The 27655-nt window shown below is 41.8% G+C and overlaps 1 protein-coding gene and 1 long non-coding RNA gene across 7 annotated transcripts in view; one reads left to right on the top strand and one right to left on the bottom strand.

Moving 5' to 3' along the window:
• LRGUK (leucine rich repeats and guanylate kinase domain containing) overlaps positions 1-27655 on the bottom strand; it is an 84370-nt gene that overhangs the window by 42997 nt on the left and 13718 nt on the right. For all 6 annotated transcript variants that reach the window (XM_084619042.1, XM_084619043.1, XM_084619044.1 and 3 more), the window contains exons 7-11: positions 26455-26598; positions 15687-15767; positions 13583-13669; positions 11983-12089; positions 4-123 (exon numbers count right to left, since the gene is read on the bottom strand). In XM_084619042.1, the coding sequence (XP_084475168.1) occupies positions 4-123; positions 11983-12089; positions 13583-13669; positions 15687-15767; positions 26455-26598 (539 nt within the window). The remainder of the gene's footprint in view (positions 1-3; positions 124-11982; positions 12090-13582; positions 13670-15686; positions 15768-26454; positions 26599-27655) is intronic.
• Positions 191-6748, top strand: LOC311515778. The gene is made up of 3 exons (XR_014710228.1): positions 191-391; positions 4500-4698; positions 6629-6748. It is a non-coding gene; the product is annotated as an uncharacterized lncRNA (long non-coding RNA).

Genomic DNA, 27655 nt, shown 5'->3' with positions numbered 1-27655 from the left:
TACCTGTATCTGAAGAAATTGTTGAACTGTCTGCAGATCCTGTGAGAAAGTTCCCGCTTTCCACAGGCCATGGGTCCAACTAATATTAACATGGGGTAGGGAGCATCAAGACTAGGCAAAGTGCTGCAAGGAGGAAAAACAAACAAGGCATATCATAAATATAAAGGGAAGGGTAAACCCCTTTAAAATCCCTCCTGGCCAGAGGAAAAATCCTCTCACCTGTAAAGGGTTAAGAAGCTAAAGGTAACCTCACTGGCACCTGACCAAAATGACCAATGAGGAGACAAGATACTTTCAAAAGCTGGGAGGAGGGAGAGGAACAAAGGGTCTGTGTCTGTTGGTATGCTGCTGTTGCCGGGGATAGAACAGGAATGGAGTCTTAGAACTTTTAGTAAGTAATCTAGCTAGGTATGCGTTAGATTATGATTTCTTTAAATGGCTGAGAAAAGAATTGTGCTGAATAGAATGACTATTTCTGTCTGTGTGTCTTTTTTGTAACTTAAGGTTTTGCCTAGAGGGATTCTCTATGTTTTGAATCTAATTACCCTGTAAGGTACCTACCATCCTGATTTTACAGGGGTGATTCCTTTATTCCTATTTACTTCTATTTCTATTAAAAGTCTTCTTGTAAAAAAACTGAATGCTTTTTCATTGTTCTCAGATCCAAGGGTTTGGGTCTGTGGTCACCTCTGCAAATTGGTGATGATTTTTACCAAACCTTTCCCAGGAAGTGGGGTGCAAGGGCTGGGAGGATTTTGGGGGGAAAGACGTGTCCAAACTACGTTTCCCAGTAAACCCAGTTAGAGTTTGGTGGTGGCAGTGGTTATTCCAAGGACAAAGGATAAAATTAATTTGTACCTTGAGGAAGTTTTAACCTAAGCTGGTAAAAGTAAGCTTAGGAGGTTTTCATGCAGGTCCCCACATCTGTACCCTAGAGTTCAGAGTGGTGGAGGAACCTTGACAAGGCACTATTACACTTCCTACAATGGACACTTGTACTGGCATCATATAGGTCTTTGGGAACAGCATATCATCAAGGGAACTGATCTAATCTAATGTATGGGGGAGAGGGGAGTGGGAAACCTATCTGGCTTCAAGACTGAGCTTGATAAATTTATGGAGGGGATGGCATGATGAGACTACCTTCAATGGCATGTAGTCGATTTGCGAAGGCTAGCAACAACTATCTCCAATGGCCAGTGATGGGACACTAGATGGGGAGGGCTCTGAGTTACTACAGAGAATTCTTTCTCAGTGTCTGGTTGATGGGTCTTGCCCACATGCTCAGGGTCCGACTGCCATATTTGGAGTCGGGAAGGAATTTTTCTCCGGATCAGATTGACAGAGACCCTGGTAGTTTTTCACCTTCCTCTTCAGCATGGAGCATGGCTCACTTGCAGGTTTAAACTAGTGTAAATGGTGGTTTCTCTGTTACTTGAAGTTTTTAAACCATGATTTGAGGACTTCAGTAAATCAGCCAGAGGTTAGGGGTCTATTACAGGAGTAGGTGAGTGAGGTTCTGTGGCCTGCAACATTCAGGAGGTCAGACTAGATGATCATGATGTTACCTTCTGACCTTAAAATCTATGAGTCTATACTATTCATGTCATTCACTGCATAGACAAAGAAAGCAATGGAAAATCAAGTGTGTGCATTTATGCATGATTTAAACATGAAAAGAGCACAAAATATTTCCTTAAAAAATCCCATAGCATTTTTTGCAAAAAGAAGGATGTTAAACCTGGTGTATCCTGCTCAGATTGTAACTTGGACTTACCATCTTTTCTGAAATTCCCTCTGCAGTTACAGTTGCTGTGGACTGTTAAAAGAGTTGCCCAGCTCCACCTCAGACATGGCAACATTTCAATGGTGGGATAATTGAGTCTTGACCATATTTATGATCGATCCTGCAAACCTTTATAACTCTTGTGAAAGTAATCTCATTGACTTGAAGGGTTTGCAGGATCAAGGTGATAGTTTGCAAAGTGCTCTACAAATGGGATGAAAGACACTAAGGATTATGGGCCCAATCGTGCGTAGCATGAAGCACCCTTAATTCCCACTGACCGAAGCACCCTGCAGGATAGGATGCAAAGTGTTTGCAGAAACACAGAGGCCTAACTTTAGGTGCCCATTTTTACAAAATCTTAGCCTAAATCCATATTAAGTGGCTTGATTTTCAGAAGTCCTGAGCATTCAGCAGCTCCCTTTAAAGTCAATGGGCATTTGTGGGTGCTCTGCACTTTTGAAAGTGAGGCCTCTTATTAGGTGCCTACATATGGAATGTAAATTTAGACATTTTGTTTTTGAAAATCTTACCAGAGACGTTAAGATTATGTCATTTGATGTAACAAACACCAGCTGAAATAATTTTTAAAAACCCCACCTTTTTGGGAAATTAATAAACGGCTTGACCCATTTACATTTTCTTTTAAAGAAAACAGATCACATCTAGGTTCCAAACTTCAGACTAATATAATTTAAAAGAGCTAACTATAAATAACCGAAAAACAGAGTGTATAATGGAAACAGCAACAGAAGTAGATGATTAATCTATCTGAAGTAATGTTAGCTGCTGAGCATAAGTGAAGGGAAAAAATTAGATAATTCAGAATAATGGCTTCTCTCCTGCATCAGCTCACACCAGCAAAACAGTTCTCTCTGTCTAGGTACTGATATAGTACCATACTCTCTCTGTGCCTCTAAAGCATTAATAAATTTCATCATCACAACACTCCTGTGAGGTAGGGATGTTCTACCCTCACTTTACAGATGAGAAACAGAGACACAGATTAGATTTAAGTGACTTGCCCAAGGTCACAGAGGGATTCTGTGGCTAAACTGAGAACTGAACTGAGGTCACCTGCATCCCAGTCTAGTGCCCTGTTCTCTAGATCAGTGTTTCTCAATGACCGGTCTGTGGACTGGCACCAGTTCCTGAGATCTCCCTGACACAGTTTAGGAAGGCAGCAAGCCAGATCCTGGTGTCAAAAAAGGTTGAGACACGCTGCTCTAGACTACCCTTACATCCTTGGGTTAGGATGCCAGTAGAATCCCTCAATAGAAGAAGAGGTTACTCACCTTGTGCAGTAACTGGAGTTCTTCAAGATGTCTTTCCCTATGGGTGCTCCACTTCAGGTACATGTGACCCTGCATCTTTAATCAGATTTTTTGGTAGCAGTGCCCATTTGGCCCACACACATGCCCTACACATCCTCATGCCCTGCACTGAGGCTACATAAGACTGCACAGTGAACGGCCCTCAGTTCCTTCCTCATTGCAAAGTCCCACAAGGGAGATTCCGAAGCTGAGGGGAAGAGGGCAGGTAGTAGAGTATCCACAGAGACACACATCTCAAAGAACTCCAGTTATTGCATAAGGTGAGTAACCTTCTCCTTCTTCTTTAAGCAGTGTCCCTATGGGTGCTCCACTTCAAGTGACTCCTGAGCAGTATCCCCTTACAGAGGAGGGAGCTTTAAGTCCCTATGGGTGCTCCACTTCAAGTGACTCCTGAGCAGTATCCCCTTACAGAGGAGGGAGCTTTAGAGCAGAGTCCAGTACTGAAAAGAGAGCTGTGTTGTGAACTGCAGCACCTATCTAATGGCATGAATCAGAACACAAAGGTTAGATAGAGAAAGTATGCACAGAGATTCATGTTGCAGCTCTGCAGATTTCATCATCTTTGGGACATTTGGAACGGCTTTGAGTAAAGCCAGTCTGTAGACTGTGACTCTGTAGAATGTGCTATCATGCTAGGGGGAGGCTGAATGTCAGCCAAGTCATAACGAGCAATAATACACCCAGAAATCCATGTTGAAAATCATTGCAATGGACATTGTGGATCCCTTGTATCTGTTAAAAGAAAAGGAGTACTTGTGGCACCTTAAAGACTAACCAATTTATTTGAGCATAGGCATCCGATGAAGTGAGCTGTAGCTCACGAAAGCGTATGCTCAAATAAATTGGTTAGTCTCTAAGGTGCCACAAGTACTCCTTTTCTTTTTGCGAATAAAGACTAACACGGCTGCTACTCTGAAACCTTGGATCTGTTGAAATTCAGAAGGTATTTTAGGTAAAAACTTAGGAAACGGTTGTAATGAGACCTTTTCATTGGAGAACATTGTACCTGGAGAGTCTGCCATTAAGGCCCCAGTTCCCTAACCCTCCAGGCAGAAGTGATAGCCACCACTCATGGTGCATGGTATTCTAATTAGGCAATTAAGGGCAAGGTTCAAGTCCTAGATTGGAGTAGAGTCTCTAATTTTGGGGAAAAGATTAATTAGAGCTCTTAGAAATCTTGACATAGGATAAGTGAAAACTGAAAAACCCTCTACTGATGAATGAAAGGCAGTTATAGCTTCCAAGTTAATTTTGATAGAGGTCATAGAAAGCCCTGATCTTTTCAATTCCAACAGGTAGTCTAGGACAATGGAAAGCAAAGAGCAGCAGGAGAAACTTGTTGACAGGTACATTAAAGATTATCTCTTTCATTTTTGAAGGTAAATGCATCTCATAGACTGCTTCCTGCTGTTTACCAATACCAGTTGTACATCTGATGAACAAGAAGACTCTTACCCACAAAACCATTAAGGCGCCATGCTTGGAGCTGCAGAACATCCAGTTTGGGATGAACTGTCTGACCGAAATCCTGAAGACATCTCACAGGGACTGGTCAGAAGCCACCAAGGTGGGTGAGAGGTAAGTTGAAGGAGGTAAGGATACTAGACTTGTCTAGGCCAGTTGGTACAATCAGAATGACTTTGGCCTTGTCCTCCTTGATCTTGCTGAGGACTTTCAAGAGCAACGGCATTGGTAGGTATGCATAAAGGAGACACTTCACCCATGAGATGAGGAAGACCTCTCTTGGTGATTGGGGATCAAGTCCCCCTCTCCAACAGAAACTGTTTCATTTTGCATTGGCTGCAGTGGCACATAGATTGACTTCTAGACACCCTCAGGTTAGAAATATGTTGTGGAGGGACCTAAGAATCCAACTCCCATTTGTAACTCTGGAAGAAGCATCTTCTGAGGTTGTTGTTGGTGGTGTTCTGAATGCTCAGAAGATAAGCTGCTGTGATGAATATCCAGCTGGCTATGTGCCAGTTCAGGAATTTCATCAATTCAGCACAGAGTGATGGGGAACATGCCCCATCCTGATGATTGATGTAGACCAGGCAGGCCACGTTGTCTGTCATGATCTTGATGGATTTGGCTCTGATCAATGGGAGGAAGTGGGAGCAAGTCCTCCTGACTGCTCTCAGTTCCAGAATGTTTATGTGCAGAAGACACTCTTAGGAAGGTAAACTTTGCCTGTTATGGCATCTAGAAAGGCTTCTATAAAATCTCTCTGTTGAACTGCAGTCAAAACACACTTTTCAGGAGGGAACTGGAGGCCTAAGCTGTGGACCTTGTGGTTTGCAATACCGATAGGACCTCATGATAAGACTGACTTCTGACTACCCAGTCATTGAGATAAGGGAAGATGATTATCTCTATTTGACAAAGATGGGCAGATATGACCGACATAACCTTTGGGAATATCTTTGGGGCAAAGGAGAAGACAACAGGCAGCACACAGTAGTGGTTGTCATTGACAGGGGGGAGGGATAGCTCAGTGGTTTGAGCATTGGCCTGCTAAACCCAGGGTTGTGAGTTCAAACCTTGAGGGGGCCATTTAGGGATCTGGGGCAAAAATTGGGGATTGGTCCTGCTTTGAGCAGGGGGTTGGACTCGATGACCTCCTGAGGTCCCTTCCAACCCTGATATTCGATGACTATGAAACAAAGAAACCTCTTGTGAGAAGGATGAATTACAATATGAAAGTGGATGCCTTGAAGGTCAAGAGTCGCAAACGAATCTCTGGAATCTGGGGAGGGAATTATAGCTGCTAGAGTCCCCATGCTGGATTTTCTTATGTTTCACACAGCTGTTCAGATGTCTGAGATCTAATATTGGTTTCCATCCCCCATTCTTTTTGTGCACCAGAAAGTACTTGGAGTAGAACTGCTCTCACTTGTGCTGTACTGGTACCAGTTCTACAGCCCCTAGACATAGAAGAGAGGCAACCTCCTGCCTGAGAAAATGATCATGAGATGGGTCCCTGAAAAGGGATGGGAAAGGGGGTTGGGAAGGAGGGACAGACGTAAACTGGGATTGGGAAGGAGGGACAGATGGTGTAACCAGATGTTATGGCCTCCAAAACCCATTTGTTGGATGTTATGTTCTCCCAAGCAGGTTGAAATTGGGATAGACCGTGTCCAAAGAGGGGAAGGAGGTTGGGATGGTGGAGCAATAAATCCTTGTTAAGAGGGTGGTTTAGACTGTGGACCAAGCCATCAGAACTTGTGCCTGGGTGACAAAGATGAGTGGGATGAGACAGCTATGGTAGTAGCTGGCATAACTAAGCATCTTGGCCAGTGGCTTGGGTGATCTATGGAAGGTAGAATAATAAGCTGGGTGAGATCTCTGTGCCATCTGAGACCTGCTAAACTTTTTTATATGCAGGCATATATATCCCGAGGGATCTAAGAGTAGTGCTTCAAGGTATGAAGCGTGTCATCTGTAGACTCCCAAAACCACTTACGGCCATAAAAACGAAGGTTCTAACCAATAGTCTGCACTTTTGTAGGGAAGCCCAACAGCTGAAGCCAAGACACTCATCTCATCATGATGGTGGTGGAAATGGAACGGGCTGTGGTATCAGCTGGATTCAAGCAGGTCTGCAAGGATGTTCTTGCTAAAAGCTGACCTTCCTGTATGATGGCTTTGAATTGTTCATGTGCGCTTTTGGTTAATGTTCAATAAAGGTGTTAAATTTGTTATAATTCAGGAAGTCCCATTTGGACATGAGTGCTTGGTGATTCATTATCCTAAACTGTAATGTCAGAGAGGAGTAGCTCTTGTGACCAGAAAGATCAAGATGCCTCTGGTCCTTACTATTCGGAGCAGCATTGGTGTTCTGCTGCCTTTCATATTCATTCACTGCATCCACAACTAAGGAATTTGGTGTGGGGTGTATAAATAAAAATTCCAAATCCTTGGAAGGAAGGTAATACTTTTTGTTGGCATGTAGGAGGTGCCATGGTGGGAGGTTAGCAGATCAGTGTGGCTGGCTCAAAGAGAGCCTTGTTAATTGGAAAAGCCACTTGCAACAAGGTTGAGGTTTGCAAAATATCTACGAGTTTATAATGGGAGTCCTGAACTTCCTCAAAAGGAATTTGAAGCATGTCCACAACTCACTTCATCAGGTCCTGCAACTGACAAAACTCATCTGCCATGAAGGTAGAGGGGGCATCATAGCCTCATCAGGGGATGGAGATATTTGGATGAGGTTTCACCTCCTCATCAGCCCTTGCCTCCTGCTCCTCAAAGGTCTCTTGTACAAACTCTGTTTGATGAAGAGGGAGCAAAGGCACAGGGAAATGGAATTTCCTATGTTCCCTGCAGTTTGTACTCTGAGCCCTTAGAAACTGTTGGCAGTATAGTACCTAGGGGTCCCAGTAAGATTGCTGGAGAGAGTCATAGGGCATAGACAGAGATAGCTACCATTGGTCATCCCAGCTGGTTGAAAGTGGTGGAAGTTTATCCTCGCTTCTTTCAGTATGCAGAGGTGAATAAACACTCTTCAAATAGATACTCTTGAACTGAAAACTGAGAATCCGAGTCAGAGTCCTCATGCACATTCTCTAAAGGAGGTGATAACTGATCTCCATGAATTATCAAAGTTGGAGAACCAGAAGGACTCAATGAGATGTGGGTATCAGGTGACCCAGATGATCTCTGTATCAAAAGGTGTACGATACCAGTAATCAGTGGATATTTCAGTTCATTAGAAACAGAGATCTCTTAAGTATCTGAACTCCTGTGATACCAAAGAACATAAGAGGTTGGTGTCAGTATGAGGTAGGTATCTGTCTTGAGGAATCAGCACCCCCAAGTAACATATTCACATGTTGCAGTCCAGGGCATAAGTACCAAGGGTACTGAAGGGTCAGGTAATGCTGAGTTCTTGCTAGTGTGGTTGTGACTACTGGAAGCAAAGGAGATCTTTGGAACCAGTGGTTTTTTTAGTAGTGGCCTTAGAAGCAGCCTCAAACTCTTCATGGTACCAGAAGCACTTGGAGCCTCAGCAGTGCTCCTTTTGGGGATGGTGGTCTTCCGTCACCGAGGCCTCTTTCACAGAGATTTAGCACTCCTGCTTTTCTTATCAGTTTCCATCAACTTCGAGTGCTAGAGTCTTGGTACTATAGGCACAGATGCAGACACCCCCACGGCGGTTTTTGGTGACAGGGATCCTGAAATGGCTGAGGTAGTCACCACCTTCTCCTTTATGTCCCTCGGTGACCAAGATCCTGAGGCAACTGGGATAGCAGGAAACTTACCCCCTAAAAGCTCTTGGTGACCTGGATCTGTAGGTAGATGACGTATTAGCAGTCTCACTACTAGAAGCTCCAGGAGACTGAAATCCAGAGATATACAGGGCAGTCCATATAGGGGGGTTCTCAAAGCCCTGAGCCAAAGCTGGTTTTAAGGCTTGCTCCATCAAGAGAAGCCTGAATTTGATCTCCCTCTTCTGATGAGATCTTCTTTGAAATAAAGTACAGATCTTACATTTCAAGGGAATATGAGTATCCCCCAAACACTTTACACACACACACACACACACACACACACACACACACACACACAGAGTGTCCATCACTAATCAGGATAGACTCCTTACAGGAAAGACGATGTTTAAAGACTGGGAATCCAGGCATACCCCAGAAATAGAGTCCAAAGTGACCAGACTAAATGGGGAAAACAAAGCAAAGGGAAACCATCTACAAATATAAACTATTTACAACTATAACTAACTAACTATGCTAAAGTATTAGTAGAAGGAGACATGCTAGAGACTTAGTCTCAGGCTGAAGGTGGTTGAGAAGGAACTGAGGATGGTTTGCCCACACAGCTCTATAAAGCTTCAGTGCAGGGCACGAGGATGTGTAGGACACATGTGCGGGCTGAATGGACACTGCCACCAAAAATCTCTGATCAAAGGCACAGGGCGCATGAGCACCCAAAGTGCTGCACCCTTAGGGACATAGCTTTTATCCTGATTTTAGACATATTTACACAACTGCCACAAAAATAATCTTTACAAAATACACCAAGACATTAAAAATGTCAATATGATAACAATATGCAAAATATTCTCTCTATATTTTTTACATCAAAAAGTTGCTACTGTGATGCATTCAGTTCAAGTCAAGAAACTCTCCCTTCCTTCACTGTTACTCCATGTTTTCATGTTGCCTTCCCCCTTTCTGCCATTTGCTGTCAGGAAGGGACCAGTTCAACACAGAACAAGCCCAACAGATGCCAGTGACAGCAATAACTATTACAGCCAGTGAGTGAATTATTAAAAAGGGACCATTTTAAATATGGGAATTCCATGAAATATGTTTAATAACTGGTGATTTCAGAATTTATCTACACACAGTACAGATGTTCTCATTACCCTCTCAAGGCCATGTCACATGGGACTAATGATGCCAACCCAGCATGTAAAGATAAAATCAGTTTCTTCAATAGATTTATAATATATCCCTTATAAATACATATAACACACAAGTACCTGATACAACCTGGTAAAATGCAGATTTCTCTCTATTGTCATCTCTTTTATAAAGTAGGGTCATATCATGTAACTATACAATATATAATTATTTGACATGACTACACTTAGAACTCTAATTTCTTTAAATACATTCCTGTTGCTAGACCACAGGAACATGTCCTCAAAGTCCCCATATTTACTATTTTATCAGAAGAACACATTACAATAAAGTCTTTAATTACACAGTCATACAATTTTCCCCCCACAACCTTGTAAGGAGTATCTTGTAAGGTGCGGTGCCCTCAGCTCATTCACTGTGTATTTTGCAACTTGTGGGCTTTGGCATTCAAAGTAATACACAGTTCTCAAAAATTCATAGATTTTAAGGTCCAAAGTGACCACTGTGATCATTTAGTCTGATCTCCTGTATAACACAGGCCATAAGACTTCAAGTCCAATAGCTGTGGTTGAGCCAGAACATATCTTTGGAAAAACATCCAATCTTAATTTTAAAATCTGCAGTAATGGAAAATCCACCACAATGCTTGTTAAGTTGTTCTAATGGTTAATTACCCTAGCTGTTAAAAAAAAAAATTGTGCCTTATTTCTAATCTTAATTTCTCTAGCTTCAACTTCCAGCCTTTATACCTAACTCATACCTTTGTTTGCCAGACTGAAAAGCTCTCTGAGACAAAATTTCTTTTCCCCATGTACTTATACACAGTGACTTAGCCTTCATGTATATCTAAAGTTGTAGAAAAAAAATCACATATTATATTGTATTATTTAAATAGTAGAATGTTCTATAATTAAAGACAGTATTGTATTGCCTATGCAGAAAGGGCATTGCGCAATGTTAACGTTGACATTTCCTGATTGTTGAGTGTACAACTATTCAACTTTACAGTTCTTTACATAGTTTTTTAATGGAATTATTAATAATACAGTAAATAAAAATGTCCTGCATGTGATCTAAGGAGATTAATGCAAATGAACTATAAAAATGTGGCTACAAGGAGCATTTTCTAATTTAGAAAATTAGAAAAAAATCATCATTAGGAAGATTTCACTAATGAATGCAGTGCATGCTTTTCCAGCTGAGCACTGGCAGGCACTCAAAGCTTAATTAACATTATCGGTTGCCACCTTAAGTGCCAGACTATATGTTTATCTGTTTGTTTATACAGTACTTCTGACTCAATACAGAGGTTTACAGACATGTATATCTCCAGCACTGAACTCACATACATATCCATAAAGAAATACCTGAACTGGGCCTATGTCTGTGTTGGAAGGGATGCCAAACATGGATGCCTTCTGGAAAAACAATTGTGCTAGTCATGAAATACTCAATTACAGCCCAATCTTACAAGATGCTAACTGCCTTTTTGCAGGCTGCTGGGCCCCTTGAGAGCAATCAGAGCCATGGAGACAATGCTCAGCAACTTTCAGGATCAGGTCCATAGAGAGGAAACCATTCTAACTGTAGGAATCACAATGAGCGTCTTCTAAAAGTCAGAGTGCCCAGTTATGTGTTTAGGTACCCAAATTGGTGCTTAGGTGCTAAAGTAGGCTTTTGGGAACTTAAGTGGCGATAAGTGCCTAAATCTTGACCTTAATAATAATAAATGTGCATATCTACAGCACCTTTCATCTGAGTATTTCAAAGCACTTTACAAACATTCAAGAATTAAGAGATGGTGAGCCCAACATCCCTGGGAAATAGATAGTCCCATTTTAGAGATGGAAAATGAAGCAGAGAGAGGTCACACAGCAAGACAACAGCAATGCAGGGAACAGGACCAAGATCTGACTCCCAGTTCTGTGCTTTAACCCGCAGTCAACACCTTTTCCTTCCAAATGCAGAACTGGCCAGAATTCCATAAATGCAAGCTTGAAAATTTGGCTCTGGGCGTGTAAATTGTGCTCTGAGTTGCAAAGTAAAGCTATTTTGCTCACAATGGGATGCCAACAGTTTGAAGGGAAGAAGTAAATAGAGTAGAAAGAAGATAAATTTTAGAACTCTCTTCTCCCTCTCGAGATTTTTAAATTGCCACTGGGTATTGATAGAGTGTTTGCATCTTTCATTTATGGTGCAAATGGCCATCTGCTTCAACAGATTGTTTAAAAGAAACAGAGCTGTGGGCAATCTGTCTCAGAGCTTCAAGGTGAGCAACTAACTTCATTTCATAATCAATTCAACCAAGCAGGATATGCCTAATTTCCAGGCTGACAACAGCAGACTGCAGAATGCCTACTCTTTGTTAGACTGATTTAATGGTGGAAGAGGGACAGACAAATGTCCCACTAAATATAACCACATATTCTGCTTTACCTGAGTGCCACCTACAGGACCAGATGTGAATTGAAGATCAGATTACCTGTCAAAGATCCTCTGTGGCTGAATCATGCTGTACATAATATGGGTCATGTGATCTTTAGCGGCAACTACTTCTGGAGGAGGATCATACTTGTTCACAGCAGCAACCTGTTTCCAGAGTTAGAGGCATAGGAAGGGAAAAGTGATGTCCTTGTTCTTACCTGCAATACCCTGAATAAAGTAGTATGAATAATGATGGCTTCATATCTACAAGAGGCAATCATTATATCTTGCTTGTCTATGATTGCTCGACTAAAAAAAGCTTTTTGGGAAATTTAAATAGGTGGAAAGCACCCAAAACTAACTCATCATCTCTCTTAATTTATTCTATCTTTTCTTGGGTGGAGGGATAAGGCTAAGGGATGGGGGTCAGCTCATAAAGTACACACTCATTTTGTCTATATTTTCATTATTCATTACTTTTTCTGTTCTTAGTGCTGGTGAAAAATGCCAGAATGAAAGTCATAGGGACAGAAATCCTTCATTTATTCCCCAAAAAAGTGAAAGCTGGGGTACCACCAATGCAAGCTTCCCCCAAAATGGTCCTGAAAATGTACTTCAGCTTTGATCTAGGAGGGAGAGGTGAGGTCAGTCTCTGAGTCCATTCTATTCTTGGTCCATTCTGCTGAAACTTCTAATCATGTTACTGATCAGTGGATATTTTTTTTATGTAGACAGCAGCCCATTAGGAAATAGATTAAGAGCCACTAATTTATTTCATACAGGCCACCAAACCAGAGCTATCAGATGGTAGCCCTTTTGGCTACTTCATCCCAGACAGATTTAAATCAGTGATCTAGACCCTGTCTACACTTGCTGGGGAATCATATTTGAAAAGAGTTCTAATATGGGTGACAAGGCTGGAGTGAAGGAGCTAAGGACCATTTTTAAAGGAAGTTTTCTGGCCAAGACTCCAACCTAGGCTAGCAAATTGTTAATCCTGATGATTCTAATATGGGTTTGGCCCATGCATTCTAGTCTCTTATACACAGGAATCATGTATTTCTAAATACAGCTCCCCTGTAAATACAAAAGGAGCCCTAGAAGTGAAACATTCTACACAGTGCCAGGTTACCAACTGGTCCCTCCAGTTATTTCTTGCAAAAGGCTCTTTTAAAATCACATCCTGACTAATAAAAACAGCTAAAAGAATTACCAGTATTTTATAGCTTTCAGACAGTTCACTTTGCAGTATATCTTAAGAAAATAACAGCAGTAACATGGTGATTACGTCAAAGCACTTTACAAATATTAACTAATGAATCTAAACAACTAACTAGGGACTTCTCTAACTGTTAGAATCTACTTTTTCATTAAGAAATGTAGTCTTTATGTAATATTTGTATATTGATAAACTAGAATTGCTTTTGACAATACAACAGATATATCGTCAGATGTCAGGGTCTTAAAAGCAAAACTGAACTGAACTGATACCTACTGGCTGGAGTGTGGGGAATTTTTTCCCCTCACATAAAGCAATTTTTTATCTGCACATAAATATTTATGAAAACTAGTTGAATTTACCACCTTTGCCCAGAAGGAAACAGGATTATTTAGCACCATTCCAGAACTATATGGTGTTTCCAACAGTTGCCATATACCTTTTCTTCCACTTTAATCTTCCTGTGATCCAGCTCTGTTAGTCGGAGCAACATGAAAATCACCAAGAGCCAATATTCTGTTTGCTCCTGGTAGAAATAAGAGAAGCATTCAGTTGTTTTCACTTTTACATATATAAATATTTAAATTCAGATAGCAAATAATATCCCAAAGGCCATTTTAACATAATATTGTATAATGTCTTTCACCACGAAAGATCTCAATGTGTTGCATAAACCGATCACTTCCTCCACCACTGAAATGCAGCCACCTCTAGAAAGACATCAGAGAGCTGTTTACCATCTTGAAGCAACATTGTATAACAGTTTGGAACAGGAACTGAAGAATAATACCATATCCAACTGAAAATGTACAGAGAACATGGATGGACAGAAAGTAATTACCCATATGGGAATTAGATAACCACCCATGGCTAATACCACTAATCTTGCAAGAAGTGTTATGGGAACTTTTCTTTAGTTAGAGTATAAAATATAATTACTTTGTATGCCTGTAAATCACTAAAAAAAGTAAGTCTGATACATAATAAAAAAGAATCATTAACAATTAAATAAGAAGCTGACATCTTGACAACCTGCTGAAGCATATTAATTCTGAGAAAAGTCAGGTCCTGTTAAACTATTGAAATTCAAAGACAGTCGCAAAGCTGTTTTAAGATAATTGTTGTTTATTTTTCACAAGTAACTGAAAACCCTGTAAATTAACTGGAAAAAATATGCAGGCATGCACGCACACACAGATGCATTTTAATGGGGTAAAATTCTGCTCTCAGGAGCTTTGTCTATTGTGATATCAAAGGGGTAGGGACATCATTTGCTGTGGGGCAAGGGATGCAACAGACCCCCTTGACCTTGGTTCCCCACCTCCCCAACTTTTCATAGGTCCCTATGCTCCACTTCCCCCCACCCAACTCTGCAACTTTACAGGACATAATATAATCACAGATAATGTTCTAAATGTGTTGCTCCTCCCTCACCCGTCCAGATTTTTTCTGAAACGATGCAGAATGCTGCAAGGTCAGGAAGAGGTGGTGTATTTCCAACATTTCTTTATGTTCATTCCATTGCATGCAACAACAGGCTATTCTCAAGGAAGCCACCTCAGAAATCGACAGTTATCTTAAAACAGGAGGGAGAAGATAAGCCCTTAATATTTCTTCCCCAGACATTGGAAATCACTACGAAGTTCAAAGAGGATCTAAAATCATCAAAGAAGGGTGCTAGGATCTTTAATCTTCAGCACCATCCAGGACACGTTATAAATACATGATGTACAAAGACAGTACTTAAGATTTGACTCCACATTAAAGGTTTCTGTCACTGATAAATGGGCTGTTTTAGCTCATCAACCAGGGAAGATTGTAGGGCCCTTGAATGAGAAATAAGTCTGAAAGAAAGAAAGAAAGAAAGAAAGAAAGAAAGAAAGAAAGAAAGAAAGAAAGAAAGAAAGAAAGAAAGAAAGAAAGAAAGAAAGAAAGAAAGAAAGAAAGAAAGAAAGAAAGAAAGAAAGAAAGAAAGAAAGAAAGAAAGAAAGAAAGAAAGAAAGAAAGAAAGAAAGAAAGAAAGAAAGAAAGAAAGAAAGAAAGAAAGAAAGAAAGAAAGAAAGAAAGAAAGAAAGAAAGAAAGAAAGAAAGAAAGAAAGAAAGAAAGAAAGAAAGATGCCCATTCCAAGGACAGACAAGGTGGATGAGGGTTCTGTTGGTGAGAGAGAAGCTTTCGAGCTTACACAAGAAGAGCTCTGTGTAAGCTCAAAAGCCTGTCTCTCTCACCAAGAGTTTGGTCCAATAAAAGATATTACCTCAAACGCCTTCTCTCTCTAATATCCTGGGCCTGACAAGCTACAGCAATTCCAAGGAGAGGCAATTTTAAAAGGTTTCACTCAGGGTTCGATCTAGCTGCCACTGAAATTAATGGGATCCTTTCCATGAACTTCATTGGGAATTGAATCAGGGCCCTAACGCTTTTACGTATTTTGAGAGGGGCATGCCCAGCATCTATTCTGTCCATACATCTCTCTAACTCTTTGACATAGGATGAACTATTCACTGCAAGTATATTTTCAGTTACGTGTTCACCTCTTTCTTACCTGTACTGGGTTCCTTAACAGATTGAACACTCTGAGCAGAGGCAGGTCTTCAAGATATTCCAGCTCACCCAGTTCAGAAATCTAGTTATGCACAGAAAAAAACGATATCAGTAAAAAGCCACATAGCATAAGATAACTATGGGGAGAAAGCATCTTAGTGCCAAACTAAAATGTGGACACGAAAACCCCACTACACCTACCAAAGGTGTAACATATCCACGGCATGCAGTAACACACTTCTTGTCACACAACTCAGGTAGCTTCGATAATGCTTGGGTAACTTGCTTAGGCAAGACTGGATGGTTATTTTAAAAAGACAGCTCTCTCCAACCCTTGTATAGTACCTTGCCAAACCCTGAAGTGCCCAAATTTTTTTTGTTTTTTATGTAGTACTTGGGCCCTTAGGAAATACACTAAGAACCACCAACACGTTTCATACGGGCCATTAAACAAACTGCTATCAGATAGTAGTACTTTTGGCTGAAGGGAACTAGCCAGGCAATAGGGTGCCCTGAAAGACTGTAGCTTGCAGTCAGTTCCTGCAGATTTAGAGTCACAAGCAGGAAAAAAACCTCCCTTTCTGTAAAGGACTTTTTTTTTCATTTGGTGTCCACAGCAAAGTCAGAGTGAAGGCCCTCACTCTAAAACCTGCCTGATTGGCTGCTTTTGAATGCTAAGACCAATCACAGGACTTGACAATTAAAACAAGACATGTCATCACCTACCTATATATTACCTGTGTTGAAAAACAACACAAGATACTGAATGATTCAGAATAAATGCACTGACAGTGGATGTGTGTGTAGAATGACGCCTAATCAGGAAGTCTCCCCACCCCTATTATCTGCACATGCAAGTACTCATTTGTGCACACAATTATCCCTTTGCCTATGCAATCATACAAGTTGCATTCACAAGTATGGATTTTTTTTGCGGATAAGACCATTATGCCCACTTTTGAAAAACTGGATTGTAAATTGTCATTGTCGGAGCCAGTTAATGTAAATCTTTTAAATCATTCTGTACTGTTTCAAAAATAGTATCTTTGCCCACTTATTTCACTTTATTTTGTAGGAGTGCTTTATATTTTTAGAGAGTCCTGAACTGATGCTGTGACGAATTGCAGGTTTGGTCTGTACCGCTTCTGAATTGTGAATTTTATTAAATTGTATCATGAATCTACTGTGTCATGGAAAGCTTATAGGCATGTAGATCCACTCTGAGTTAGTGGGGCTGTGTCATGTCTCTTCTAGGTCAGAGACAATGGTGAGTGCATTGAATGATGGTCTATTCAAAAAAAGAAAAGGAGGACTTGTGGCACCTTAGAGACTAACCAATTTATTAGAGCATAAGCTTTCGTGAGCTACAGCTCACTTCCTCAGATGCATATCGTGGAAACTGCAGCAGGCTTTATATATACACAGAGAATATGAAACAATACCTATTCCCACCCCACTGTCCTGCTGGTAATAGCTTATCTAAAGTGATTTCCAGCACAAATCCAGGTTTTCTCACCCTCCACCCCCCCACACAAATTCACTCTCCTGCTGGTGATAGCCCATCCAAAGTGACAACTCTTTACACAATGTGCATGACAATCAAGCTGGGCTATTTCCTGCATAAATCCAGGTTCTCACATCCCCCCACCCCCATACACACACAAACTCACTCTCCTGCTGGTAATAGCTCATCCAAACTGACCACTCTTCAAGTTAAAATCCAAGTTAAACCAGAACATCTGGGGGGGGGGGGGGTAGGAAAAAACAAGAGGAAACAGGCTACCTTGCATAATGACTTAGCCACTCCAAGTCTCTATTTAAGCCTAAATTAATAGTATCCAATTTGCAAATGAATTCCAATTCAGCAGTTTCTCGCTGGAGTCTGGATTTGAAGTTTTTTTGTTTTAAGATAGCGACCTTCATGTCTGTGATCGCGTGACCAGAGAGATTGAAGTGTTCTCCGACTGGTTTATGAATGTTACAATTCTTGACATCTGATTTGTGTCCATTTATTCTTTTACGTAGAGACTGTCCAGTTTGACCAATGTACATGGCAGAGGGGCATTGCTGGCACATGATGGCATATATCACATTGGTGGATGTGCAGGTGAACGAGCCTCTGATAGTGTGGCTGATGTTATTAGGCCCTGTGATGGTGTCCCCTGAATAGATATGTGGGCACAGTTGGCAACGGGCTTTGTTGCAAGGATAAGTTCCTGGGTTAGTGGTTCTGTTGTGTGGTATGTGGTTGTTGGTGAGTATTTGCTTCAGGTTGCGGGGCTGTCTGTAGGCAAGGACTGGCCTGTCTCCCAAGATTTGTGAGAGTGTTGGGTCATCCTTTAGGATAGGTTGTAGATCCTTAATAATGCGTTGGAGGGGTTTTAGTTGGGGGCTGAAGGTGACGGCTAGTGGCGTTCTGTTATTTTCTTTGTTAGGCCTGTCCTGTAGTAGGTAACTTCTGGGAACTCTTCTGGCTCTATCAATCTGTTTCTTTACTTCTGCAGGTGGGTATTGTAGTTGTAAGAAAGCTTGACAGAGATCTTGTAGGTGTTTGTCTCTGTCTGAGGGGTTGGAGCAAATGCGGTTGTATCGCAGAGCTTGGCTGTAGACGATGGATCGTGTGGTGTGGTCAGGGTGAAAGCTGGAGGCATGCAGGTAGGAATAGCGGTCAGTAGGTTTCCGGTATAGGGTGGTGTTTATGTGACCATTGTTTATTAGCACTGTAGTGTGACACTACAGTGCTAATAAACAATGGTCACATAAACACCACCCTATACCGGAAACCTACTGACCGCTATTCCTACCTGCATGCCTCCAGCTTTCACCCTGACCACACCACACGATCCATCGTCTACAGCCAAGCTCTGCGATACAACCGCATTTGCTCCAACCCCTCAGACAGAGACAAACACCTACAAGATCTCTGTCAAGCTTTCTTACAACTACAATACCCACCTGCAGAAGTAAAGAAACAGATTGATAGAGCCAGAAGAGTTCCCAGAAGTTACCTACTACAGGACAGGCCTAACAAAGAAAATAACAGAACGCCACTAGCCGTCACCTTCAGCCCCCAACTAAAACCCCTCCAACGCATTATTAAGGATCTACAACCTATCCTAAAGGATGACCCAACACTCTCACAAATCTTGGGAGACAGGCCAGTCCTTGCCTACAGACAGCCCCGCAACCTGAAGCAAATACTCACCAACAACCACATACCACACAACAGAACCACTAACCCAGGAACTTATCCTTGCAACAAAGCCCGTTGCCAACTGTGCCCACATATCTATTCAGGGGACACCATCACAGGGCCTAATAACATCAGCCACACTATCAGAGGCTCGTTCACCTGCACATCCACCAATGTGATATATGCCATCATGTGCCAGCAATGCCCCTCTGCCATGTACATTGGTCAAACTGGACAGTCTCTATGTAAAAGAATAAATGGACACAAATCAGATGTCAAGAATTGTAACATTCATAAACCAGTCGGAGAACACTTCAATCTCTCTGGTCACGCGATCACAGACATGAAGGTCGCTATCTTAAAACAAAAAAACTTCAAATCCAGACTCCAGCGAGAAACTGCTGAATTGGAATTCATTTGCAAATTGGATACTATTAATTTAGGCTTAAATAGAGACTTGGAGTGGCTAAGTCATTATGCAAGGTAGCCTGTTTCCTCTTGTTTTTTCCTACCCCCCCCCCCCAGATGTTCTGGTTTAACTTGGATTTTAACTTGAAGAGTGGTCAGTTTGGATGAGCTATTACCAGCAGGAGAGTGAGTTTGTGTGTGTATGGGGGTGGGGGGATGTGAGAACCTGGATTTATGCAGGAAATAGCCCAGCTTGATTGTCATGCACATTGTGTAAAGAGTTGTCACTTTGGATGGGCTATCACCAGCAGGAGAGTGAATTTGTGTGGGGGGGTGGAGGGTGAGAAAACCTGGATTTGTGCTGGAAATCACTTTAGATAAGCTATTACCAGCAGGACAGTGGGGTGGGAATAGGTATTGTTTCATATTCTCTGTGTATATATAAAGCCTGCTGCAGTTTCCACGATATGCATCTGAGGAAGTGAGCTGTAGCTCACGAAAGCTTATGCTCTAATAAATTGGTTAGTCTCTAAGGTGCCACAAGTCCTCCTTTTCTTTTTGCGAATACAGACTAACACGGCTGCTACTCTGAAACCGGTCTATTCAAATACCTTGGGCTAATGGGTTTCCTCTAGCTGGGAGGAGAAGACACTGCCCCCAGTTGTCTGAAGATGAGGGAGGTTGAGAGCAGTGAGAAATTACCAAAAGGCAGAACAAAAGAAGCAAGTGATCCTAGCAGGAGTCTATAAAGGGAATCACAGAGGAGAATGAACAAACTGGGACTGAATGCCATTTTGTACCAGATTAAGATGAGGGAGGCTGCTGCAGGGGCAGGATAGGCAAGGGGGCAGAAGAGCCTGCCTACCTGAGAGAACACAGATGATCCTCCAAGGATTCCCAAGAGAAGGATGAGCTAGCGAGGGACATTGTGTCTTGAGTATTTTATTGTTTGTGTGATCTGTACTTAGGGTGGCCACTCACACATTCCTGGAATACTGGACATTCTGGTGCTTCTGGGAATGGTGTGAGCCTACCTCCACTAGCATGACCCCACCTCTGCCAGCGTAACCTTACACTCACAGTACATGCGAGGTCAAGCTGCAAGGGGATGCCATTTTGAACGCACTGCCTTGCGTGCAAAGCCATGCTGGCAGGGACATGTTGTATGTGAGGTCACGCCAGCATGGGCAGAACACCACACTCTTCATTATGTCGTCCCACATCTGATACTGGACAAAACTTTGTCTGGTTTCATTTCAGCACTGGACAAGGGACAAAGATTACAAAAGCAGGCCAGTCCAGTTTAAAATTGGACAAGTAGCCTGCTGGTCTGTACTCACCTGTGTTTTACATGATTAAATATAAAATGAATAAAGTTGATAGACTTAACAAATGCGTGTGTGTTGATTGCTTCACAACTACTGCATGCCCCTGAGAGAGCTAAACTACAAACCAGAAGCATCACACCTTATGGGTGGAGTTCTGGGAGAGGTGTGTGTTTAAACACTGGAAAGTCTGAAGGGTCAGCACTGTGCCTAAAGGGTAGACAGCGGATTTCAGCATTCAAAGGGGGATGCCAGATAGAAGGTCTGCACCCTGAAAGTGTGCCTAGGAAACCAGAGATTGGGGAAAGGCTTGACTCAGTTTGGGCTCCAGGAGTTTAACACACCCCAAGGTATCCAGAACTCAGAGGTTTGGATTCCCCTCCCAGAAGGCCGAGTGAGTGGCTAGAGGGTTGCACACTAGGATCTCAAACAGATGCATTTAGCTTCTCTGGTATTGCAACCCTCATTTTTTCATGTTCTCTGTGTGTGTGTGTATATAAATATATCTTCCTACTGTATTTTTCACTGCATGCATCTGATGAAGTGGGTTTTAGCCCACGAAAGCTTATGCCCAAATACATTTGTTAGTTTCTAAGGTGCTACAAGTACTCCTTGTTCTTTTTGCTGATACAGACTAACATGGCTGCCACTCTGAAACCTCTCTTAATATAGGATTCAGAGAACACAGACCAGCTGTTTCAGACATTTTAAGCTTTCATTCAGTTCAAGTTTTTCTGAAATTGAATAATGGAGAACAAGGACTCTCAAAAATAACCAATTAAAAACAAGTTGCATGACACAGCTTTGCGCACCAGGCTTTACTCAGTGTTCATCCAACTGTCACAACTCCTGATATTAGCACCTCCTGCCCGACCTGACCTCTTCTTAGTTTCTGCAACCCCTTAATGATTCCTTCTTGAGATGCTAAAAGCTTCTTGATCTTCCAGAAGAAAAATAAGTAGGTGAGTCAGTTCACCTGGAAATGCATCATCTCTGGAGCAAGCAACGCTGCTTGTGCTACAGGCCCACTTAGTCCAGTATCCATGTTGCTGCAGTAACAATGGCACTATGTTTTGATTGTGGCTACATTAAAAAATCCTCCTATTTTATATCATAGGATTCTGATTTCTCTTTTTACCGCTTCTGAATTAAAGCAGGAATATGAAGAACCTGCTGAAAGGTAGTAATTGGTGTACCTTTTGCTTTATATTTTCCAGACCTATTCTTTTGATACTATGAATGAAGAATTCCAACAGAATAGTACTTAAAGGAAAAATGTTCCACTATGGTGAGATAACAACACAGGTGCCATATTATGATTACAGAGCAGTTAATGAGACACTTGTCTTTAAAACAGACATATTGTGCATCTAACCAAGCTAGTGTTATACTACTGCTCCAAGTTTTGTTGAATCACAAATTCAGGACAGCTGAAAGGGCCCAGAACAATATCCTTTCTGGACAAAAGAAAAGGAGGACTTGTGGCACCTTAGAGACTAACAAATTTATTTGAGCAGAAGCTTTTGTGAGCTACAGCTCACTTCATCGGATACATTCAGCGGAAAATACAGTAGGGAGATTTATATACATAGAGAATATGAAACAATGGGTGTTACCATACACACTGTAACCAGAATGATCACTTAAGGTGAGCTATTACCAGCACGAGAGCGGGTGGGAAAAAACCTTTTGTAGTGATAATCAAGGTGGGCCATTTCCATCAGTTGACAAGAACATCTGAGGAACAGTGGGGGGGGGGCAGGGGGAGTCTGTTTTTTTTGTTGAAGTATTGCCACTTTTAGGTCTGTAATTAAGTGACCAGAGAGATTGAAGTGTTCTCCGACTGGTTTTTGAATGTTATAATTCTCGATGTCTGATTTGTGTCCATTTATTCTTTTACGTAGAGACTGTCCAGTTTGACCAATGTACATGGCAGAGGGGCATTGCTGGCACATGATGGCATATATCACATTGGTAGATGTGCAGGTGAATGAGCCTCTGATAGTGTGGCTGATGTGATTAGGCCCTATGATGGTGTTCCCTGAATAGATATGTGGGCACAGCTGGCAACGGGCTTTGTTGCAAGGATAGGTTCCTGGGTTAGTGGTTCTGTTGTGTGGTGTGTGATTGCTGGTGAGTATTTGCTTCAGGCTGGGGGGCTGTCTGTAAGCAAGGACTGGCCTGTCTCCCAAGATCTGTGAGAGTGATGGGTCATCCTTCCGGATAGGCTGTAGATCCTTAATGATGCATTGGAGAGGTTTAAGTTGGGAGCTGAAGGTGATGGCTAGTGGCATTCTGTTATTTTCTTTGTTGGGCCTGTCCTGTAGTAGGTGACTTCTGGTACTCTTCTGTCTCTGTCAATCTGTTTCTTCACTTCCGCAGGTGGGTACTGTAGTTGTAAGAATGCTTGATAGAGATCTTGTAGGTGTTTGTCTCTGTCTGAGGGGTTGGAGCAAATGCAGTTGTATCGCAGAGCTTGGCTGCAGACGATGGATCGTGTGGTGTGGTCTGGGTGAAAGCTGGAGGCATGTAGGTAGGAATAGCGGTCAGTAGGTTTCCGGTATAGGGTGGTGTTTATGTGTCCATCGCTTATTAGCACCGTAGTGTCCAGGAAGTGGATCTCTTGTGTGGACTGATCCAGGCTGAGGTTGATGGTGGGATGGAAATTGTTGAAATCATGGTGGAATTCCTCAAGAGCTTCTTTTCCATGGGTCCAGATGATGATGATGTCATCAATGTAGCGCAAGTAGAGTAGGGGCATTAGGGGACGAGAGCTGAGGAAGCGTTGCTCTAAGTCAGCCATTCTTACGTTCTTGTCAACTGCTGGAAATGGCCCACCTTGATTATCACTACAAAAGGTTCCCCCCCACCGCCCTGCTGGTAATAGCTCACCTTAAGTGATCACTGGTTACAGTGTGTATGGTAATACCCATTGTTTCATGTTCTCTATGTATATAAATCTCCCCACTGTATTTTCCACTGAATGCATCCGAAGAAGTGAGCTGTAGCTCATGAAAGCTTATGCTCAAATAAATTGGTTAGTCTCTAAGGTGCCACAAGTACTCCTTTTCTTTTTGCGAATACAGACTTACACGGCTGCTACTCTGAAATCTGATCTCTGGATAGTTATTTTAACCTTTAGATGTATACAGTTCATGAAGTGGTAGCTAAAGATTTCCCTACACTGTCCCATCAATGTGTCCTATCTATCTCTGGCATAACAGGAACACTCAGTCTCCTTGGCCTCATGGAAAAGGGAAACTCAAAAGACTCCACTGATCAGAAAACCTGCCTAGAGTACTGTCACTCTCTCCCAGAAATGACTGTTATACTAGACACTTCTGAAGGATCCTGGAATGCACCTGTGCCTGAAAAAGTTCCATTTGAAGCTACATGATGGGACATGGCCTCCCATAAACCAACAATTCCTTCCTAATGCCAAAGCAGCAAGTCTGAATTCCCTCTGCTTCTTATCTTGTTGGACACTGTTTATTCCCCTAGATAGAGGTTTTCCCTCTGGAAGTAGATAATTTATTGTTTCTTGGTTCTGCACCCTAATGTTGTTTTTAGAGGGAAATTTTCCCATAAAATCTTTCTTACTTGCTATATATGACAAAACCTTCAAAAGATCATAGGGATCAAGGAACAGCCCTTACAGCTCTACATTCTCTATTTTGACCCTCATAACCACTGTCTAAGATATCTAAATGAGGGCCATAGATCACAATGCTACTCCATTTGCTCAGGGATTAAAGTTCAGGGATATAAGAACCATAAGTCCTGCCTCCGATCCATTCATATGGAAGAAGCTGTAAACACTTGGAAGACTGTTCCAGAGTCAGAACTGGTTCCAGACCTTTCTTCCAACCCTTGAAAGTGGGAGAAGATGAAATCCAGTGTGATCATTCGCGATAATAGAGAAACTCCGCACTAGTAGGTAACATGGTTTGGAATTTTTAGTAAAATACATTGACTCCAATACCATTGTGAAAAAAAAAAAAAAAAGGAGTACTTGTGGCACCTTAGAGACTAACCAATTTATTTGAGCATAAGCTTTCGTGAGCTACAGCTCACTTCATCCGATGAAGTAAGCTGTAGCTCAACGAAAGCTTATGCTCAAATAAATTGGTTAGTCTCTAAGGTGCCACAAGTACTCCTTTTCTTTTTGCAAATACAGACTAACACGGCTGTTATTCTGAAATTGTCAAAAAAAGAACACTAGCCACCTAAGATACTGACTGAACACTGAATAGTTTAATGCAACATTTTCAGGTAAATGAAATTTGAGATTTTACCAATGTTAGCAATATCCCCTTAAAGTCACTCTAGAGAAGGAGATATTGGAAAGGTGGTAATTCATTGATCAGTTTCAGTAACATTTCATTAAAAGAGGACATAAACCAAATGTTGATGAGGCAGAATTAATAGCTTTTGCCTGCTATAGAGAACAAAAAACTACATGAGGCAATGGAGGCTGCATTATTAATTCTAATGATGGACCATGCTATAGTTAGCATCCTGCCTTGTGTGATTTTAAACACTGATGTGTTTTTAAATGTTGAACTGAATATGACGCTATAAAGAGAATTCACAATGGTTATGTTAATGCTTGTAGATGTATCCTGAAAATTGGGAGAATAATCTGAATATTTCAATTTCCAGTTTTTATTGTTGCTTTTTATTTGCATTTTAAAATACATAATTTCAGGTGGGTTAAGATCATAACCACAAAGTCTTGGCTTTGAAAGGAGAATGACTCATCCATCGAGGTAGACTGTGTTGCAGCCTTGTTGGTCACAGGATTAGAGACACAAAGTGGGTTAGGTAGTATCTTTTATTGAATTCACCAACAGAAAATGGTCCAATAAAATATATTACTTCATCCACTGAGGGTCATTTCTGAAATTAAAGACCTTGGTGTCTCAGTGATCTGCTGGGTTAATGGATTAATTGTTGCCTATAGGGCCCAGGGTTCAAATCCTTGTTAAGATTACAGATATAAAAGAGCTGGATAGTCTGACCCTAGTCTCCAGTGAACATTTATCTGTATAACAAAAGCCATTTTACAGTATGCATGACTGGTATTCTATGACAGAGGCCCAGGAGAAGCTCACATACTTTAAGGTCAGAAGGGATCATCATGATCATCCAGTCTGACCTCCTGCATGTTACAGGATTGAGGGACATTGGCAAGATCTGTTGGGGTTGGATGCTGGAGTAGCTAAGGTATAAGTAGAGGTTCTCTGGCACAGCTGGATGGAAGAAGGCAGCACAGCCATGCAGAGGCACTGACTTTGTGATTTCCCTGAGGGTGTTGGACCCCCACTCCACCCCAGGCCCCGCCCCCACTCCACCCCTTCCCCCTTGCCTCTTCCCATCCCCCACTCCTCCTCTTCCCACACAATGCCTCCTGCACGCCACTGAACAGCTGATCATGGTGGGTGGGAGGCGCTGGGGGGGGAGGCACAGAGCTGATCTGGGTGACCGGTGGGTGCTGAGCTCCCATTATTTTTTTCCCAAGGGTGCTCCAGTCCCGTAGCGCCCAGAGTCAGTGCCTGTGCAGCCCTTCCCTGCAATGTGGTATTCATTCTAGGGAATGCTGTCATGAGCACTAAATGCTCCCTCAGAGTTACCCACATAAACAGAAATTAGTCCAAGCAATTAAACAAGAGCAGGGAGTAAGGTTCTACTCAACATAAGCAAGGGTGGCAGAATGGGTTGTAAAGTGAAAGTCATTTCTTTCTTGTAGCGTTATGCGATTTTTGGCTGAACCTTCGAAGAGCTGAATTTCAGAAAGAGACGGTAAAGCTAAAAACAATTCAGATTAGTATGAAGGATGTTACCTGATTATTTTCTAGGTTGATCACTTCTAGTAGATCATGCTCCTCCAAACCTTCTAAGCTGCTGATTTTATTACTAGACAAGTCCAAGTTCTGCAGGACTTTCAGGTCCTCCAAACCGGTTATCTTCTCAATCTGGTTAGAGCACTGAAAATCAATCCAAAGTATATAATAAGTTCTCATCAGCTTTCATGAAAAAAATGTTTCTGACAAGGAACAACATCCTACTGTCTAAATGGGTAATTTCTGTGTTCACTTTAAATACCATTTACAGTCTTAGTAGAACAGGACAGGCCATTTCTCTTCTCCTGGGTCTTGTATACATTAGCATTGCATGAAAGTAACATTGTCCCTCACATTAATCCCAGCCTCACCTTGAGATGCCAGTTTATAATTTCTCATTCTACTCAAGAAGTAACAAACGGGGCAACCTCTTGACTGGTTTATCTTCAGTGCACTACCTTAAGCAGCAGGTTGGTGATGCGTGTCAGTAAAATAAACTGGGCCCTGATTTTCTCTGCAATTTCATAGCCATGGAAGTGGCTACAGAATCCCCTCACCACGGTAGAATTGTGCCCAGAAGCCAAGCTTTCATCTATTTAAAAATTATGTTTGTTACCTATATGCCTGCAAAAAGATCAAAATGTAAACTGTACATAAACCAATATACTGTTATTTTCCTGACTCTGCAGGCAGCCTGAAACAATAGCTCTCTGATGTGTCAACTTATCTTATTCACCTCAGTGGGTTGTTAACCTAAGGAAATCTCTAGTTTGGGTAGTATCTTACTCCATTAATACCACCACTGAAATTATTGTAAGGAAGCATATCAGAATCTGATAGTTGGGATTACTCAGTGCTTTTGGGGGCCCCTGAAGTAGCTTTTCATTGTACACCACACAAGGCCTGATTCCCCTTTCTCCACAAAAGAAAACAGATGAGAAGATCACATGTTTCTGCATAGGTTCCAGGTAGTTTCATTTCTTGAAGCCCCATCAATCATACAGCCATCCCTATTATCAACTCCTAGCATGGTATAGCATGCTAGCTTGTGCGTTAATCTTGGGCCCCAATTACTGATGCAATCTGTAACCATAACCTTGAAAGCTACGTATCTCATTCCACCAGCGTCACTGTATGCTGAAAGCTATTTTGGAAGTTCAAATGCTATTAATAAATATTTAGGAACTAGAGAAATAAATGC

The sequence above is a fragment of the Lepidochelys olivacea genome (assembly GCF_965140295.1).
Source record: "Lepidochelys olivacea isolate rLepOli2 genome assembly, chromosome: 1".
Classification (NCBI taxonomy): Eukaryota; Metazoa; Chordata; order Testudines; family Cheloniidae; genus Lepidochelys; species Lepidochelys olivacea.
This window is presented reverse-complemented; position numbering and strand designations above follow the sequence as displayed.